Raw genomic sequence first — 21,596 nt, 5'->3', positions numbered from 1 at the left:
ACGCGAACAACTGAAATATATTTACATACGTAGAACTTGGATGGAAAATTATTTCAGTTGTTAGATATCATATTATATAGGGTGGGCCAAAAGTTTCCTCCCGCCTTTTTTTTTTTTTTCTAACAAAACATCAGAATATAAGGGAAAACTAATTGTTTTAATTTCAAAGTAAATTTAAGTTGAAAATGAAAATACAAATGTAATAAAAAAATTACGGATTTGTTTTTACAGGAAGTGATTTTTGGCCCACTCTGTGATTTTTGAATATTTTATGCATTCCCTTGCGTGTTTGATAGATAAATTTGGAATACTTTTGTCGTTCACGCAGCAAATTCCATCTCTGTTACGTTGGAAAATTTTGGTTCCTACTCTTCGATAATATATAAATGAAGTTTTCTTGTAAAATTTGTCCTTGTGCAGAATGTCTCGCGTGTTTTTCATTTGAAAACTTATGGCGATAGCACGTTCACTGAGTGAAAATAGGAGGAGCATACCGCAGGGACGCAATAAATATTTTTTTATTGTCACTTTTTTGTTGCAACGGCTATTTTTATTGCGAATTATTAATAAAATGTTCGTGAGCCTACACTCGCCTCCATCGCATTTTTTTTTTTTTTTTTTTTTCTTAGTTTTACGCATATAATGTATCGATACTGTTGAAAACTCTGGCCAGCCTATAGTTTATCCGAACAATCTAATATAAATTTGAATATATATAGTTATATAGTTAATTGTATAGCTTACGTCTGAAGACTGTAGTTATATATATATATTTTAAAAAGTGCGTAGCGTTTCTTTCGATTCGTAGAAAAGTGGTGGCATAAAAATATGTTAATATTAGGTCTAACCTACTTATTACTGTGAAAGTGTAATTCTATTTTGCCTGTTTTTAATCGTACAGTTCGAACGAGACCACATTCCACTTAAATTCTATACAGCCAGGTGAAATCTGATTTGATTTTTTAAACTTTAGCTTTTTTAATGAAGAGTGACGCATTGTCGATTTTCTCAAATATTTTGAAAATCTGGAACTGTAAAAAGATTTTGTTTGAACACGGTTGTACAATTTATTCATTATACGTACACAGAGTCGAGCATTTGACTTGCGACACAGAATATTGCATGATCAAAATATCTTTAGTCTATATTTTCGTCCATTCCCGACAAACAACCTAATCGAGCATTTGACAAATGACAAACATAAAAATGGACGCAAACGTTCTTGTTTCTTCTGAATCATTTCACTGCATTACTTGTGGCAACAGATCTGTGTGAAATTCAAACTCAAGAGAGATCGATGAATATTGGAAAACGAATTAATTGTCACTTTCATTTGTAGAAAACATTCAAAGTGCAATATTATAATATTTAACAGGCAAAACTTTGCTCTTTCGTGAAAGTTAATTTTGAAGGTTAATTATTACTTCTTCGTATTTATTTACTTTGTTACCTTATTCTATATTCCTGAGAACGAGAACTCGCATGAATTATTCGTAGTCCATTGATAATTGATATAAGACGAATCCACGAAATTATACAGATCAGGATATATGTCAAGATTCCAGAACTGGAAGTGACATTCGCTCGTTCCACTTTCAGAGGGCCCTTGAACTCCTTTTTACCTTCCCACGCGAACTGTGTCTGATAGCCTGTATTTAAAGCGAGAGAGCCGCGTTAACCCTTTGTCCGCTCGCTGATATCCTTTTTTTTTTTAAATTGGACCCGAGATTCTCGTTTCGGCCAAAGATTTAACCGAGATTTCCTCTGCTCTGTCTTTAGTTATCTTTCTCGTTACCTTCTTCGATTAAACCTTCGAAAAGTTTGCTTTCGTATTAATTAGATTTTTCTTCCACTTCGTAACGAAAGAAACTAATTTCCGACTTCTAGTCTAGTTCGTGAATCAAGAGTCGAAATTATTACAAGATGCTGTCTTAAAAAAGAAATATCAACTTTTCGTTCCATTGGAGAGAACAGTTTATACACGAATTTATTATCTCTATTTGCAAAAAAAAAAAAAAAAATGAAATGAATCTCTTTGAAAATCCAAAAGAAAAGAGATCACGTATGACACCTACCTAAACACAAGATTGACGATAAGGACAACGAAGAAGTGAAAATTTACAAAATGTGAACAATTCTGTCGAAAGTCCATCTTCTCAAAGAATCAACAATTTGTCCCAAGATAGACCAGAAGTTTGCCGATGTGAACCGCGAAAGAGACAGGTTCCGGTGGTCCGTTTGGCAATTAAAAGGATCGGCGCGAGAGGCAGGAATCGATGAATCGTGACGCACGGCACGACATAGAGGACACAGTGTGCAAGTTCTCCGCCGATTCGTCGAGTCGTTGCCGTGTTGTTACCTGCACGGGAAAGTTTGCGCCGATGCGATGGCCGCGAAGGTGTGCAAGAAGGAACGGATCTCGGTGTTCCGTGCAAGCGAGCCGCAGGCTAGAAAGTAGCCGGCGACTTATTACGTTTGTCGTGGCCTGCTGCATATCTCTCCCTTGGCTGCGGCAAGGCTTCTTCTCAGGCCGAGTTTCCAACGGCATTTACCGCAAACAGGATCGCACGAATCGGTGTGGCCGCGGTTCCAACTGTTAACATTGACATCTCCAGACTCTTCGACGCGTCATTTTCATCACGTTGGTTTTTATTTTTTAATTTTTAATTTTTTTATTTCTTTTTTTATTATCTGTTAAGATGAAGAAAGAAATAAAGATTCTTGCGTGAATTGGTTAGAAGCTTTTATGGTGGTATATGTTAGGTACGGTTTCGTTATTTGTTTTGTTGGAGTATGCAGGGAGATTGTACAATATAGTGTCATAACTTTTATTTATTATATATATTATAATTTATAATATATAATATATATTATAACTGAATTGACATTTCGTGCACATTGCATAGTAACTTTTATTATACAATATAGTATCACAACTGTTTTATTTATTATATATATTATATATATTATAATATATTATATATTATAACTAAAGTGACATTTCGTGCACATTGCGTAGTAACTTTTATTATACGATATAGTATTATAACTGTTTTTATTTATTATATATATTATAATATATAATATATTATATGTTATAACTGAAGTGACATTTCGTGCACATTGCATAGTAACTTTTATTATACAATATAGTGTCATAACTGTTTTATTTATTATATATATTATATATATTATATATTATAACTGAAGTGACATTTCGTGCACATTGCATAGTAACTTTAAATTTAAAACACTGCTTTTAAAAGCATTAGTAGAGTCTTGTATCAATAAGACAGAATGTCTACTAATAGCAGATGATTCGAATATTGATGTATTCGAAAAATAGAAAACCATACTATACATCCTTCATACGTCCTTAAAATTGTATTTTAATACAACACATCATAATTTGAATCCTCAAAGAAACAAAAAAAGAAAAAGAAAAGAAAGGAAATATAAATAATAAATTAAAATTCAAAAAATTACTTTCATCAATGATATTTTTTAATATTCCACTAAAGTTACTCTCGTGAGTAACGTTTCAAGGCTGGCAGAGAGACTGGAAACGCGAACGATACGACAAGGATGTTCCAGTGTCTCTTTGGGTTGTATAATGAAGGATCGCAAACAGCGAGAGGATCGTGTTTTGTAGGCAAACTCGGTTTGTAATCTAACTCGGCGAGGTTTCCTCGTTCGAGAGGTGTATATCGAGGCCCGGAATGTCAGCCTTGGACAACCAACGGTGAAACTGAAACTGGAACTGAAACTTGAACTGGTACTAGTCGTATTCGCGGAGCCCGCGGGTTTCAGGTCCCTCTTTTCCCGATTTTGCCCGCGTTCCCTTGTCTCATGCCCCGGAAATGACGATCAAAATCGATTGCTGAAACCGCTCTGTCGCTCGACACCGCGGAAACATGATCGAGTGACTCACTGTGAAGCGTAGCTACGTGGTCTCCACCCTTCCTCATGTGGTTCGGGAACATTGCCTCTCATTGATCAACACGTTCGCCATTACGCGAACTCTATATGATATTTTAATTTTATTTTTTTTACTTATTTCTGGACTGCAGATCTTGTGCACTCTAGTTTTCCATTGTCTTGACTTTAACCACTTGCGCTGGCAACCGATTGCGGACCATAACGAGTGACCAAACCGTGTACAATAATTCGTTGCTTTCTCGTCAGTATGATATCACTGGATAGAAATGATTAAGAAGTAATGAATTTTTATTATTCGTTTTGCCTATTTTGTTTTACATACTTAAAACTGAGAAAATATAGCAATTTTGGGATAAAACATTCTCATCCCAGCGCAAGAGGTTAAAGGTATCGAGATATTTTGATTCTAATGCAGCACTCGGCTGTAAATCATTCTCAAAGTAGATTCTGCTTCATTCTGTATCATGATGAATGCAAAAGTAGAGTGTTTATCATGAAATTGAAGTGGCAAGCTCTGTGGCAACTACGGTTTGAACTAAACGTAAGAGTATGTAGAGCAAGATTTATTACCCTGTTCCTAGAAGTAGTAATTGATATGGAAATCTAGAAGGTGCGTTGGCTAACACATTTAGACGATACGTGAATCTTTTGACGGACGATCTCAAAAGCGGACTATAAATTGCCTTTTGAGCTTGAGAATCTTGATTTTCAAACGTGTAAAAAGTTTCTCTACTTTAATTAAAATGTTAGCAATGTAGCAATGTTAGAATCTTTGAACAACTCTTTTCGAAAACTAAACACGTAACATTCATTTTTGCACGCATTTCTAAAGTAAACAATCTTAATACATTTACTTTTTCAAACGACAGTTTATATTTCATTTACTATCCGAGTAAAAGAAAACGAATATTCCGTCGGTAAAGGAAACAAAGACGTGACCAACGATCGATCTGCAAAACGCTTACCTCACCGCGATAAAGTAGAAAACTGCATCTGGCCGGTTGCATAATTTACGAAACCCAACGATAGGCGTCACCGTATGAATTGACATAGTCGAGCCATCCCCTAAGTTGATCGTTCTCTCGAACAACATCCCTTCTCTCGAATATCTCATTCATCATGCTTTCCTTCTCCCATCTATCTCGTCGATATCACGCTAATAGTTCAAAAAAAATTTTTCGTCAAAGGTAAACGTTAAAAAAAAAACGAGAAGAGAAAAAAAATAGTAAAAACGTGTGGCAGCTTATCTTCGAGCTACGCTCCTTGGCGTGGCCGTGGTCGCATCGAGTGTTCGTCGAGTGCCTTTAGAAAACTGGGAACCCCTCACTCGCCGAGACAACCTCACAAAGCCGCTTTTTCACGACGTCGCTTTTGCCTTTGGGTTCTCTCTCAATGAAAGAAAAAGAGAGAGAAAAAAAAATATTCTTGGACCGCGCGTAGTCGCCGTGTGTTCCACGGGCTACTCGAGACCCCCTCGAAGTCTCTCAATTTCGAAATTCAATGCGTGAGACGAGAGAGCCGCGTTGCTCGGAAAGTTCGCGATTTATTGGCCTCGAGTATATTTTTCCCTCCACTTTTTTCTCTCTCCCTTTCTTTCTTTCTTTCTTTTTACTTTGCCTGCCAGCGCTGCGAGTTCTTTCGAAGTCCTCTTTGAGATTTCTTGAGGTTGCACTTGGAATATCGAATTGGATTATATTCCGTTATTGCAATTTCATTTGGATATATTTTTCCGCGAGTTGAAATATATTTTTCTAGTCTTTGGATATTTCTTTGGAATTTAATTCAAATATAATCTGATATGTTTGTCTATATGTTTGTCTTAACATATTTCTTTTTTTTAGTAAAATTCAGTCGTGCAGTGATTTTGTAAACTTCCAAAATTTTCACATTTGTTAAAATGTGAAACGATACTAATCGTAGTCGAAGGTTTCCTCAGATTTTCCCACAGTACGGAGATGTCCAAGCGTATGGGAGGCGAGGACATCTCCGATTAATCACGTTAAGAAACCGAGAGCTCGTGTCTCTCTTACGTAAAATGAAATTGAAAAATGATAGAGAATTATCTATTAATTACACGTTTGTTCGTAACGTGGAGTAATTCATCATCCTTCGCGAGTTCGGCTCATTAATGAAGATCCGAAAACTTGACGCTCCGCAATTTAAAGCTCTTCCTCTAATTTTTAAAACGAGTTTCTTAACTCGTAGCGAGTAGCGTGAGATTGAAAAGTCGAGGAAAGTTAACGATTACTCGAGTCTTTCCACAGAATTCCATTTGCTTTTACGTTGCAATTTCGCTACTTCGTCACCTATTGTGCTTGTTACTTTCTCTTTTAACTACTTTTTAGATATTCTTTTCCTCTTTCCTTTTCCTTTCTTTCTGAAAATGAGCAAAACCAAATTATTTGCGGTGACTGAAATTAGTTGCGAAGAACAATGTTCAACGAAGTTAAAAACTCTGAAAATTCTTCGACAATGACCCGATAAATATTAAAAGACAGTTACTAAAACTAAACATAATTGTATATATAAATAAACTCAAGCAGATCCAACCTCAGTCAGACTCAACTTGATCCGAGAAACGAAAAGATGGGGAAATATATTTTCACGAGAGGAAAGATATCACCGAGGAAAGCGTTTGTGAATCATCCTTAATTCTCAATCTGGAGGAAAACCACCGTCACGCGTATTTTTTCATGGTCTCGTGACGATCAACCGCCCCCATTTCATAACTCTTCCAGAGATTGGTGGACCGACATTGGGCACGCTTATCTTCCAATCCTATTATCCGAGGAACGGGCGAGTAGCTAAGTGCTACGAAAAGAAAAGAAAAAAAAGAAAGAAAGCAAAAGTAGCGATCCACTTTTCTTATCCGGCATCTCTCGAATCTCCGAGGGCGGAAGACCGACTCGAAAGTCCCTGATATCAGAGGCGGAGCACGTGCTCGCCATCTGCATCCGCAGGATTCGGCCTTCCCTGGATATCCTCATGGGGGCGAGAAACAGTGGTTCGAAAGTTTGCGTGGAATGCATTATGTATCGTGTTCCGCGCGAAGTATTTCGAAGTTTTCTGAATAGTTTGCGGACTTTTATGTACATTGTGCAAAATTTTCACACTTCGTTTGCCCCTGTGAAAAAAAAAAAAAAAATGAATCTGCGTGTATATATTTGGAATCCAGTCGTAATTGCATTGGTAAAGTTTGAAATAAATTTGAAAGTGTACATGAAATTAATATACGTGATTAACATAATGTGTATGCAAACATATTATATATAATATGTATATTTATCTATTAGACAAGGGGTGGTTTTTTTTACTATGGCAAGTATTAACAAATTCGAGAATTTCAAAAATACTTAAATAGTTAATTATCCATTATATCAGTATTTAGTGTACATATATACATAATATTTATACATACATGCATCATATATACATAATTGTCTATCAAACAAGGGGTAGTTGTATACTTGGAAGAGTTAACAAGACTCTCTGCAAGAATCTCAGAAATGCTAAAATAATTAATTATCCATTATACCAATATTCATACATACACAATATACAATTATCACAGTAGCAAGGGTTCACATACATAAGAGATTCTGCAAGAAATCCAAAAATATTTAAACAATCAATTATCCATTACATCAATAATCAATAGGGACAAACCTCGGGATGTTCGATACTCAGTAATAAGGCCTCAAGAATTACGTATTAAATTTCATCAAACACGTTCCCGATAAATATTTTGCCAACACCGCGATCGTAATAGGCGCGTTTCACAGCGTGTGAACGTTAATAAAATTCCCAGGCAATAAATAATAAAAGTTTCTCTGCGGTGTAAGTGTTCGAATTCATTTACGAGCCGCTACGCTGTAGATACGTACATATATATATATCGATGATCGCGTGGGTTGTAATGCGTCGTTATTTCCGGTCTTCCTGTCATGGAAAATCCTCCCGTTGGAAATTTGCTGGTCGTTGGACATTTCTCTCTCTCTCTCTCTCTCTCTCTCTCTCTCTCTCCGGGGAAGGTCAAAGTGGCAGAGAGCGGTAGCTTATTAACTTCCTTCGATGAAAGCGTCTTTTTCGTACGCGTCACCTATCGATTGGATTCCTTTTCACCTTTTGCCATGCTTCTCTCCTCTCTTTTCTCCCTTTTTCTCTCTCTGTCTTTCTTTCTATGATCGTCGCGAGGGGCGGCTCGGCCAGTGTAAAAGCCACACCACACACACACACACACACACACACACGCACACGCACGTGCGCACACACAGAATACAAGAGAGAGAGAGAGGGCTTTTGCTGCGACGCCGGTGTATCTGAAAGGAAAATTTGCTCCTAGAGATTGTTCATATCGCTGGCTTATCGATCGAGGCTTCTTTCAGCTTCTGCCAGGATTGTTCTCGGGCGAAGGGCTCGAGGTGTTCTCGTGCAAAGTCACGCAGAATGTCGGCTGTGGGCAAGGGGACGCTCGAGAGACCTGGGGTTGCCCCAACGATGAATTTGTTCACTGGGGATCGACTCGTATCGGCGGCTTATTGATTCACCTTTCTTCTCGCTCCTCGCGCGTCTCAACGATCGCTGAATTTTTTGAAGAGTTTGCTCTCTCCATGTGACTTGTCCATTGTCTTTCTCTCACAAGAGTGTAGTATATATATATATATATATATATACAGTGATTCTTATTAATATTCGGACATCATGCTATTCAAAATATTATTGTGGACTTCGGTTGTTTATAATAGTAAGTTTGGATTAATTTTTTTAATAATATATTAGAACATTCATTATAGTTTATAGTAACATAAATTTTATTTCTTTATTGCACATGCTTTTTTTAATGTCAAATAATAAACTGAATTGTAGCGTGGGAAAAATATTTGAACGTTTGAAGAACTATAATATTTGAACCTGAAAATTGTCAACAATAATTAATATTTCGTTGGGTAGCCCTTAACTTAAATTACATGTCGCAGACGCTTAGGCATATTTCCAGTAATTTCCACTATATATATATATATATATATATATATATATATTACCGTATTCTAACTAAAATTAAAATAATTATTTTACTTATAAATAATAATAAATATTCTAACTAAAATTCATAGATGTGATTGCTATACCTAATACTGTGGGCCATAATACAAATTTTACGTTCTTTTTTAAATTTATGGTGCTTGTTCGACATCTAATTTAATAACGATAATATTTAAACTTTAAATGTTGGTATTATAATTATTGTCGCATAATTAGAGAAATAAGTATTAATATAATTGAGCATTTTAATCGTATTTTATTTTTCGCTTTTTTAATAACACTTGTCATTCGTATATTATGTTTTTTTTTTATTATATATCATTCGAATTCTCTCATTATCAGTGTTCTCTCTTCTCTTTCCTTTTTTTACCTTTCTCTTTCCTCTCGTTGAGCTCAACGTGGCAGCGTGAGATTTCCATTTCGAGTGCCTTTCGTTTGATATTAACGTTCAGATTCTCTATATTTAAGACAGTTTAAAAGAACAATTTCTTGGGGACATTTTTGGTGACATAACCTTGACGCATCTTGGTTGTTTGCTTAAGTTTCTCCCCCCCCCCCGTTTCATTTTTAATGTATCTTTCATCAAATCTCCGCAGCCGGAGTTCTCTTTGTTCTCGTTTTCAAGAAAAAAAAAAAAATGTTACAATTTGATTGTAATTTTCTACCTTTTAAATCTTTCTTTGGAATTAGCCACGGACAAATCGTTTGAGAAAGTTTGCCTAACAACAACAACAACAACGATAATAGAAAAGAATTGCGTGCGACTTTCGAGCGTTCTCGCGAGCCATTGTGGCCGCGAGGCGTTCCTAGATTTATTTACCAATTGAATAAATCAGCCAGGCTGATTTTCTTTTTCATCTGGTTCCGCGTCCTGGTTTATTTCGCGGTTCTGCTTTCGACAGGTTCGTTCTATCGAAAGTGGGAAGCAAATTACGTGGAAAGTTCCCAACGGACCAGTATATATATCGTACGGCGCTGGCTGTAATGCGTTTATAATTGAATAAAATTTTCTTCCATTGGCCGACATTGGTCCTCTATTTTCTGCAAGATTGCGACGAAACGCCGATATTTTTCATTTCAACACGTTGAGGTGACATATGGGGCGACGACCATAATTTTAAATTTTTGAGGCAAGAAAAGATGTATTATATAATAATAGTATTTAGTTTACAAAGTTTTAAACTTTTGTTTTAAGTTTAAGTTCAATTTTAGTTTTTTTTTTTTTTTTAGAAAAATGAGCTCTAATAAATTATTTTTAAGTTAAACGAATTAAAATTATCAAACAACGACGCAATAATGTTGTAGAAAATTGTCAAATTATCCTAAAGAGGTCATTATCACAACTATTTTATTTACATAAAAATACACAATACTGTAACAGTCGTTTGAGATTTAGGGGCCTCGTTGTGAGTTCTCTATATACGGTCTGTACTTGAAGGATGCAAAAAGTGTGTAAAAACTTATAATTTGACAAGCTAATGCTGAAGTTAGAAGAAGTTCGTGTCGTAAACTTAACAAAAAGTATAAAAAAAAAAAAAACAGAAACATGAAAAAGACCATGAAAACAACCGGATATTTAAGGATAGTAAGCGATTTGGATTTAGGTTTAAGCGATCAAGGTGTTTTAAATATGATAACTTTGACTCTGGTTTGTGTGATTTCTGCTCTTTAGCTACGAATGTTTTACATTTAGTTGAATTTTTGATTACTCACGATAATTTCTCTGTTTCAGGTAAGTGAAAGACACGGAGTGTCGATTCTGTCGGAGTGTTCGAGTGAGTACGAGTATTTTTTTAATTCGAAAGAAATTGACTCCGTTTTTCAATCTCGCCTTTTTTTTTTGTCTATCTGTTCTTTTTTCACAGACAGCTTTACTCTTGGCGGTTATTTGGCAAATTGAAAGGAGATTATTCGCGTTTATTAAGTTTCGAGAAGTCTCCGAACTCTAAATGTAACGTTAAATTCATTTTCAACGTTATCCGCGCGTAAAACTCCAACGCTGCGTGAAACTTTGCTAAATCACGCAGCGTGATTGCGAGAATCATCGACTTACTTGTTTAGTGGGACGCTTTTTGTTTGATCGAGTTAGACTTGAAACCAAAGAGAGATCTCGCCAAAGTAAATTAAATCCCTAACGCAAGTACACAAATTCGTCGAATCACGCGACGAGTCACGTAACGACGTTTGTATTGTCAGAACGGAATCACAATGTATAGGATGGCCACTGAAAAACTGAAGGGTTCGAAAGAAGTCGTAACTTGCTCATTGTCATTAATTATATTTATTATTTGCTATTTATAATTTTTCAATTGTATTTATTTGCGTTCAAAATCCATTAGTTATATTTCCAAATGATAATTCTATTTTATTAATTATTATATTATATAATATATTATTATGTATTATATAATTATAATTATTATATTATAATTTATATAATTTATATTATATAATATTACATTATATTATAAAATATTAATTATTATTTTATTATATTATTATATTATAATTATATAATTCTATTACATGATATTATAAAATATTAATTATTATTTTATTATATTATCATATTATAATTATATAATTCTATTACATGATATTATAAAATATTAATTACTATTTTATTATATTATAATTATATAATTCTATTATATTATATTATAATATATTAATTATATTTATATTATATTACTATATAATAATAATAATAATATTATATTATATTATAATATATTAATTATTATATTATATAATTAAATAATTATACTTCCAAATAATAAAAAATTAAGAAAACACGCGTTTGTGAAAGTTATTGTTTTTTTTTTTTTTTTATATCATTCAGTGTCTTTCAGTGACCACCCTGTATCGTAGCATCTAGCCTAGGTCCTCGCGCGTTTACGATTCGACACGCGCTGTTCTACGTTTTTTGCAAAAAAAAAAAAAAGAAAAAGAAACGCTCGCCAGCCGCGTGTTTCTTCGATCGTCGACGTGTGTCGACTATGTTCGAATCGGGGACGGAAAAAACGTGGACTTTCGTAACGGTACTGACTGGCTGGCTGGTAAACTGGTAACGCGAGACACGGGCTGCCGTGTATCCTGGCGGACTAAGGTCTAGTCTAGACAGGTCGATATCTGGCACTTGAGCCATTCAGCCGGTTCGCGACACACGGCCGTGAAACAGCCACGAGCATGATCGGCGGCCACACGAACGAGGCAAGATGAATTTCCAGCCATCTCAGCCGGCGTGTGCGTATGTACGCGCGTGTGAGGTAACGCAGACTCTGACCCGTTATTGTGATCGATGGGATCTCGCTTCGAAGAAGGGAAAAGCCGCGAGAAACCCGGTGTTAAGCCGCAACGACGCGGTGCGAATCTAATGGCTCGTCAAGTTGGGGTGGCTCCCGGAGCTTTGCGAGCGTGGGTTTTTGAGAGACTTGCGAGACGGCTGTCGTCGCGACTTTGTTCGTTGATACTTTGACAAATATTAATCTAGAGGGATTTAATAACAATTACTGGGACGGCGCGCGCCGATTCTCTCGCTAACAAATTCAATCTCTTCGCCGTTGATTCTTTTTTGAACATTGAACGTCTTGCAAAATCGTCAAACAAGTAATCGTAATTCGTGTAAAAGTTTGGAAATTGATTATATTAAATGATATTGATTGATAAATGTAATTGTATCATAATGTTATTATAATGTGTATATAAACACTAATGCAATAATGTGTACGTAATAGAGAAGAATTCAGTGTGTATAATTGTATTGTAATATTATAATATATAATATATACTATAATTATAATATATAATTATAATATATAATAACACATTATTATTATATTGTTACATATAATATATATTGCAATAATAATAATAGTATTATGTATAATAATTGTACATAAATATTATACATAATAATGTAATATAATGTATTATATATTAAATAATATTAAAACATAATATTAAATAATATATCAATATAATATCATTATATATTAACATATACAGGTATATATTATATCTAATAACACATTATTATTATATTGTTACATATTGCAATAATAATAATAGTATTATGTGTAATAATTGTACATAAATATTATACATAATAATGTAATATAATGTATTATATATTAAGTAATATTAAAACGTTATAATATTGAATAATATATCAATATAATATCATTATATATTACCATATACAGATATATATATATTATATCTAATAACACATTATTATTATATTGTTACATATTGCAATAATAATAATAGTATTATGTATAATAATTGTACATAAATATTATACATAATAATGTAATATAATGTATTATATATTAAATAATATTAAAACGTTATAATATTAAATAATATATCAATGTAATATCATTATATATTACTATATACAGATATATATTACATCTAATAACACTGAACATTATTCTTCCTGTTGAATTTCAAAATTGCGAGCAAGTTCGCTTCCGTTTCTTCAGTTTGAAATTAACTTAATCACTTAATTGTCCTAACCGCCATGCGCGAAAGAATCGTGGATTATGTCGCGAAAGTGATTCGTCCAGGCGTTAGAAAATTGAATTCGTCAGAAAATCAAATTGCCTCTCTTTACGGAACGACCGTAAAGCGGCGAATTTACGCGCAAGCACGGCGCTCGGCGTGCGGAACAAATTCGACGCGGAGTCGAGCGGTACCGAAGCTCAGAAGCGCGCGATTTAATTGCCTGCCCCTCCCCTCCCCTCCCTCTCGGCTCGTTTCAAGGGAAAACAGGTAATCGCGTTAGCAAAACGTTTCTCAGTTCGTTAAGCTAACGACGGATGCATGTGTGTATCTATCTACGCGTGTTGAGTGATAGATGACTGGCGCGGTTTGTCTCGCGGATTATGACATCGAGAGCCGCGGCTAGAAGAAGAAAAAAAGCGCGGCGAGCGTGTGTGCAACCTGACCAAGTGCACCGGTGCATTGCAACTAGACCGGTGTATAAATTATCGAGATTTCTTAACCTCGTTGCACCGAATGCATCCTCTTTATCGCGAGCCGAACACGATCTTCACTGCGACACGCAACAACTCGAGTCAGTTCTCAACGTGAGAGCTGTTTGCTCGCTTGGAAAAACAATTTCCTTACCTTGGAGATTACGTTGTTCGTTAATTTTTGTAGTTTCTGCCGTTTTTAAAATCATAAAATCATTTCTTGCATCGTGTACACATTTGATGTTTGATTTTCTTTTAAATAATTCTCCGTTTCTTGTTTATCGGCGCTTTTAGAATTGTTTTATATTTGTGTTATATTTATATTATTTGTATATATATTTATATATATTAATACATATATTTGTAGTATGATTATTTAAATATACACGTATATATATGTAGTATGTTTATATACACGTATATATTTGTAGTATGTTTATTTAAATATAAATGTATATATATATATTAATTTATATATATATTTATATATATATAATATAAATGTATATATATATATTTATTCATATATTTTATTATGCATAATTGTTACATGTGAATCCCAGTATATTTTAATATGTAATTCTACATCTCAAGTTTGATGACCAGCAATAGTATTATAATACGTTTACTCATCCATATTTTTTGTTTCTCATTCGTAATATTTGTATATATTAGAAATTGAGTCGTATTTCAATGCAGATAATGTCATTGCTATGCGCTTAAACAGATATCAAATTTAATATTAAGTCATGAATTTGAATATTATATACGTATAATATTATGAAGTAGAAAGTATGGGAACAATAGAATTTTAAATAAATATTTAAATAGCTAAACAATATCACCAAATGAAAAATGTTCTTTTATCGAACTTTCGCCGTACAGTAGCATGGTAGTTTATTTCTTGCAGAAATAAAATGAAAATTGAAACACGCGTTATCGGACGTGTCGAACATCCTTCGAACATCGATGACTTCGAAATAATCGTTCTCGCAGCGAGAACGCCCCCCAGGTTCCCGCCGAATAAATTTCCAACTCGATGTACCGCGAGACGAGGCCGGAATCCAATTAATCGCGCAGCACCTTAATTCCCTGGGACGTTGATTCGCAGAAATTCGATGCAAGGTCGATCGGCAATTACTTACTTTGACGTACCGTTTAACAAAGCCTAAGACAATTAACGGTTCACGGTTTTAGAAGAGACTGATTGGCAGCGACGCTGTGCGCGGGCGAAAATCTGCTCCGAACGTTCACGTTTCTCTCCACCGAGCTGGTTAATCGATGTCTGAATAGAAAGCAACGGTCTTGTTTTTCGACGTTTTGATTATCAATCAAACTTGGAATCGGCGCGAAAGTCGAATTTAATTCGACCGCTTTTCTCACAATTTCCTTTGTTTCTTTTTTACTTTAAGAGGTTTTAATTTAAAAATTTGATCGGCTGTATTGTTAAAATTTTTATGAACGTTTACGAAAAGGAATTCGATCGTCTTGTTAAACTACGTAAAATGAAAAGCTTCGAATAGCAATTTCACGAGGAAAATCTAACGGGAGATAGAAAGTTTTAAAATATATTATATATAAATATTAAAATATAAATTAACGATTTTCTATCTATTTGATTAAACACGGGGATATTCTCGATTGTTTAATTTTATGTGTAATTATAGCCGTCACTTCTCGATCAGGTTCAATCAAATTTTAAATGAAACGATAAAGCTCCTCTTCCTATTCCAATTTCACGTAAACGGAACATAACGTACGTGGATTAACAACGAACAGTATACTGTACGAAAAATGGGATGACGCGTGAATATCAAATTTTCAAACGTCTGGGAACACAATATCCATGTAGCACGTGCATTCACTCGTATATGTTACGCGTTTACGGAGCGTGGTTGTATAGCGCGCAACAAACGTAGCGTTCCGCGAGACATGGCATAAATTGCGGACAATTTTCTCTTTGGTATTATAACCGTTTAACCGCTTCGCTCGCGCCTCGGAACAGGAAGAATCGAAAGCTCGCGAGATAAAAACGATGGAAATTGCGTGTAACAGCAAAACGAGACGAGATGGTAGTATTTTCGCTTGACAAGAAAGATAAAATGAGAAGAATACGCGACGATACATTTCACAAGAGCGACAATGTAGGGAATAAAATGTAGTATCGACTCTTAAAACAGATACAATTCCTTGGCGGAATTTTTTGATTAATTAAAATCTGTAGTTATAATTAAAGGTTTTTTTTTAGAAAAATTTAAGATTAAATAAAATTGAAGATTTAAAGAGAAATTGAAGATTAAATAAAATTAAAGATATTGTAATAAAAATCTGTAATTATGAGATATAATTGAAGTAGATTGTGGATATTTCCGGATTTATACAAAGTTTTAAGTGCAGCGCTCTCTGTATTTGAAACAATTTTTTTTCTTTACCATTTGCACATGCAAATTATAAAATTTTGATTAATTAAAATCTGTAATTAGAATTAAAAATTTTAAAAAAATTGAAGACTAAATGAAATTAAAGATATTGTAATAAAATCTGTAATCATGAGACATAATTAAGGTAGATTGTGGATATTTCCGGATTTATACGAAGTTTTAAGTGCAGCGCTCTCTGTATTTGAAACAATTTTTTTTTACCATTTGCACGTGCACATTATAGAATTAGTAAGATAAGAAAGACACGGGCTGTATAAATTGACACAATATACTTCATCTCCTACAACGTAAAATCTCCTCTACGAATAAAAGAAGTTAATCTACGTTCATCCTTTCTTTGTTCATATTTAAATTACCATTCATAATCCTGAAACATTCGCCGATAGGCGAGTGTAATAACGAAATAAAATAGCAGATGCACAGAGTAGAAAAGATAGAGAGAGAGAGAGAAATATAAAGAAAAAGGACAAGATTAAATTTATACAGCGAAACGTGAAACGGAAGAAAATTTCTGACGATTTCTATCTAGAGGTGTAACTACTAGTGGAGAAATTTTTAACATCTCTGAAACGTTAGCTCGTGGTCACAAGTTACCATTTACCATAGTTAAACGAACGAAACGATTGGCTCTGCAATTTACGGCGTTGGTACTCGCGATTTCAATTTCTCGAGAACATTCCTTGATCGCCACTTTGATTCGATCGTCCGAGAAAAATATTTCCGTGTAATTAAAAAAAAAGATGACACCGTTACCGTGGCTCGTACACTTTCCCGTATAAATCAATCGACGCTCTCTTCATTTCTATTAGTTGATTGGTTCCCCTCGCCGTGAATCCATTTCATATAATGAAACAATAATGAGATTATGCCGCTGTGTCGATTGATCGAGCTCGCGAGCGTACATTCGTCTCCTTGACAAGTTTCGCTTCTTTCACGTGAATTTGTGAACTTCGTTTCTCGGACTTTTCTCTTTCATTTGGAATTTCTCGCGTTGGGATTTTAGCAGGAGACAAAGTGGTGACAAAGTGACAAGTTTCTAACGATATTTGACCTAGAAAATTTTAACACTCGACGGCTGAAAACTTTGACGGTAGTTGAAAATTCACGTAACACAATTACGCAAAGAGGAGAAAAGAAAAAAAAAAATTGTGAAAGAATATTTGCAGCGCCAGTGGCTCGTAAACGTGAATTGAAAGCGATCGTAAAATTCACTTTGTCATGGTTCGTGACAGCCACAGGCAGCAAGAAGGTTTCACTCCGACAAATTGCGTTAATTTTATTCGTCGCTGCGATTGCAATTGCTTTCTGGCCTTCGTCACTTTACATTCTCAGCCGCAACTTGGAAATAATTCTACTCGCAACTGNTATATATATATATATATATATATATATATATATATATATATATATATATATATATATATATATATATATATATATATATATGCACAGTTGAAACGTATTGTTTTCGTACTTGTTTGTAACGAGGAACGAAGAAACAGAGGCAGTGAATCACGCAATGCGAAACGCGGAATGGAATCGGGCAAATCGGGATAAAAGGAAACAATGTGGAGCGTTAAAAGTGGTTCGAAGACACGAAGGATTTCGTTGCTCTCGAAAAAGTTTCTCTCCTCTTGGCATGCAAAATGTCGTTGTATTTTTTTTCTTCCTCGAACTGCCACATCGTTCATAAATTGTCAGTATTAATTCCACTTTTGTAATCAGTCCCATTTAGTTTCAGTTTTGTTCACAGTCCTTCCCTCTCTCGGCGTGTATTTTATGTTACTAAAGTATTTAAAATGTTAATTGAACATTGTAAAATATTTTAAATAAAATACTAGAACGTTTGAAATGTTACAAATACTAGAATATTTAAATTTTCACGAAATTCATAGAAGTATCAAAACGAGTATCTCAACGTTACTCGGAATATTTAAAAGAATCTCTGAATTTCTTATATATCTAAAGTCTATTATCACTTAATCTAAATTGCATATATATATATATATATATATATATATATATATATATATATTTTTTCTTCGAACATTGTTGATGAATTGTTAGCATTACTCCAATATTAATCAATCTTGGTTTTAATTTTATTCGAGTGTGTATTCGTCAAAAAGTGTTACAAATATCAGATTATTCAAATGCATAAAATTCATACAAGCATCAGAAATAAAGAGACACTCTCTTGCGAGCGTTTTAATGTTATTCAGAATATTTAAAGAAAGTCTGTCAACGTTCGCATCAACCTTGGCGTCTAGCGCTTAATTTAACCTCTTGTGCCACGCACGTCGTGAATTTTGCAACATTTTCTCAATTCTAAATATATTTAAACGTAACCCGGGCAAAACAAATGTTGATTACTTTTTAATAATTTCTATCCAGTGACTGTCGCACCGACATGAGTTCAAAAGAAAAAGAAAGCGACGAATTATTGCATTGCACGGTCGCTCGTTATGGTCCGCGAACCAGTTGCCAGCGCAAGGGGTTGAAACAAAGCAGCGTGTTTAGACGAAAAAAATTTATTATTCCGTTCGTCGAATAAGCTCTGTACACCGATGGAGAATCGCTTCGTGGCCGGAAGAACGGCTCGTTTGAGCGACACTGTAGGTACCTGCATGATTTCAGGTTCGTCTTATCGAACCGTCTAGCCCCGTAGCTTCTCTCCTCACCTGTCCAAGTCCTCTCGTCCTGCCCGTATAACCAGATACATCGTATAAATTACCTTACCGACAACCGTGGCGTGAAAAGAGTTTTCACAGTGTGCCGTTGATTCCCCTCTTCCTTCGTCTATTAACGAGCTGTCTGTTTTTTTTTTCTTTTTTTTCAATGTCCAGAGTGAGTGGAAAATCGCGAGATCCTCGCGGAAGATATTTCGCATCGTTGCACGTTCGATCAGATGTCCTTAGAGTTATGCGATTTCCCAACGCGGGAAACACCGAGCTGATCGATTCGTAGTGTTTTATAATTTTACTAGGAGTTTTATAATTTTACAATTTAAGCGTGTTTTCAGGAGAATCTGAACGATATTTCTCTTTTAATTTTAATCGTAATTTTTCACACTTTTCGCGAAAAGAAATTTTTCAGAAAGATTTTTCTCTTTTACGTTCACAACGATTCGGAATTTCTGAGATTTTTTCTGAGATCTTTGCTCTTTATAAAAAATAACAATTGATTTAGTTTACTGTGAATTTTTTTCCTATTCCCCGCGTTTTTTTAATTCCTCCAGTTTAACTTGCAAGTTCTTATGCTTTAGTCGTCGCTGGAGTTAAGAAGTTTCCTCGGCTTCAATTGTCGCGCGTGTGTATCGCGCGTTTCACGCGAGCAAATCGTAAAGAAGGAAAATCGTTTCGCGGAGAGGTGTGAGAATTATACGGATGGAGGAGGATGGTATAACAGTTTTACGGGCGTAGGGTGTGGTAAATATATTACCCGGGCATTCGTGGAAGAATGAAAGAAAATACAGAGTGCTTCTCGTTTTATAGAAATGGCAGAGGGCAAATTGAAGTGGTTTTAATTTGATTAACTTCTAATGGCGTTTCAAGGGTAAAACTTAATAATTGCTTGTATCAAGTAGAGGAAGCTGGGATAAATTGATACAGGGACAAATTGATAGATTTTCCTCATCGTTGCGCGTGCATGTGAATCAACCAGGACAGAATGTAAAGAAAATACAACAGAGAAAAAAATAATAAAATTACAGTAACATAAATTGCAATGTAATTTTACAATATCAGATATTTGGATGTAATTTCAGAAGGAGAAAAAAATCATCGCAAATTTTGATCAGCTTGATTGATTAATTTCGTTCTTTTCACGGTTTTCAGTATAAGACGCTATTTTCGAATTTTAAAATTACTTTCTTTCGCATTTATCGTGAAACGAATCTCAAACGATTGCTCTTTCCAATATCGATTTCGTTTTTAATAATCTCTTGTCCAACGTTCAAGCACCACTCTTTTTCGCGTGAATATCCAAAATAAGCAACTTTCTTCCTTCCTTCTTTCTTGTTGAGCCAGAGAAACCACGGTGAACGTTTTGCCAAAGACGGATCTGCTAATGGAGCTTTTGTTATCAGTAAATTCAAGGGAACCGGCCTCTTCCTTTCGGCGAAAAGAGCGAACGCCCGGAGGAAAAAAGGAATTCCTTTTTATACCTCTTCCACTGGCGAAATCAGATTTCGCGATTCCTACATTCACTCCGATGAGAAAAGCATTCGCGTGCTTTTCTTTTTTTCTTCTTCTTCTTCTTCTTTCTTTTTTCGTTTAACTGGCATTCAGATTTATGAGCGATGTGTTAACAGAGCGTTTGTGAGGTATATGAAGGATTAATCACGACGGATCTCGTTAATCGTTAAATTCTTCGCTAAATGGGTACCTCTGACAGAAATGAGATTTTTTTCTAACTCAGATCAGATCGTAAAGGAAATTTTTATATTCGAAGTTGTTAAATTCGATTCGAGAAGTGAATCTTTTCCTATTTTTCAAGAGAAACTATTAGATTGCGACTTGTTGGAAAGGTTTTACCTTCGTGATGAGTAGAATGTAATGTGAGAAAAGTATTTCTTCACCTTGAAATTCAATAAATTATATATTTGCATAAGATACGATGAGAGTGAATCATTAAAATATATAAAGGTCCGTAAAATGATTCAATTGGCAAGAGGCAGAACTCTCGAAGAAAACTTGGAATTTACCACGAAACCGTCGCCACGAGTATTAAGCGATTATTAGAACGATTCGTTCGTTTGAAATTTGCATTTAAAGACGCGTTTGGTGGTAACAAGTAGCGGTTGGGGAATCGGGTATCGATTCGATGGTTTCCACGTTGATTACGGTCGGCTAGGATAATGCTCCTAAGGCAACGATAGCCGAGCGATTCGACTTACGCTCGGTTTACTCGATGCGAGAGATCAAGGAAGCGGAACCGGAAGCGGCTAACGTTCGGGCAAAAAGGCGAAGCACGCTAATTAAGCCTTCATTAATGAGGGAACCGGTGCGCCGGCAAGTAGCGAGGCGACGTTTTCTGAGGAACAGTACTGCCGAAGCTACGGGAAATGCTCTATCGTCGTGTGCTGTTTTGTCCAACCTCTTTTGCCAGTTACTCCCCCGCTCGTATGTCTTTGGACGTTTTACCCACAATCTGTTTCAGAAATTTGAGGAACGGAATGATGCTTCATTCA

General features: G+C 35.0%; 1 protein-coding gene across 3 annotated transcripts in view; it reads left to right on the top strand.

The window, feature by feature from the left end:
* The window catches only part of LOC122531935 (rap guanine nucleotide exchange factor-like), a 227,733-nt gene that overhangs the window by 107,301 nt on the left and 98,836 nt on the right, over positions 1–21,596 (top strand). The window contains exon 5 of one of the 3 annotated variants that reach the window (XM_043660272.1): positions 10,715–11,299. The exons of the other annotated variants lie outside the window; for them this stretch is intronic. Within the exon in view, the coding sequence (XP_043516207.1) occupies positions 10,715–10,718 (4 nt within the window). The 3' untranslated portion in view covers positions 10,719–11,299. Of the gene's footprint in view, positions 1–10,714; positions 11,300–21,596 lie in introns of those variants that run through there. 3 annotated transcript variants of the gene reach the window in all.

The sequence above is a fragment of the Frieseomelitta varia genome, unplaced genomic scaffold (assembly GCF_011392965.1).
Source record: "Frieseomelitta varia isolate USP_RPSP 00005682 unplaced genomic scaffold, Fvar_1.2 scaffold_428, whole genome shotgun sequence".
NCBI lineage: Eukaryota > Metazoa > Arthropoda > Insecta > Hymenoptera > Apidae > Frieseomelitta > Frieseomelitta varia.
This window is presented reverse-complemented; position numbering and strand designations above follow the sequence as displayed.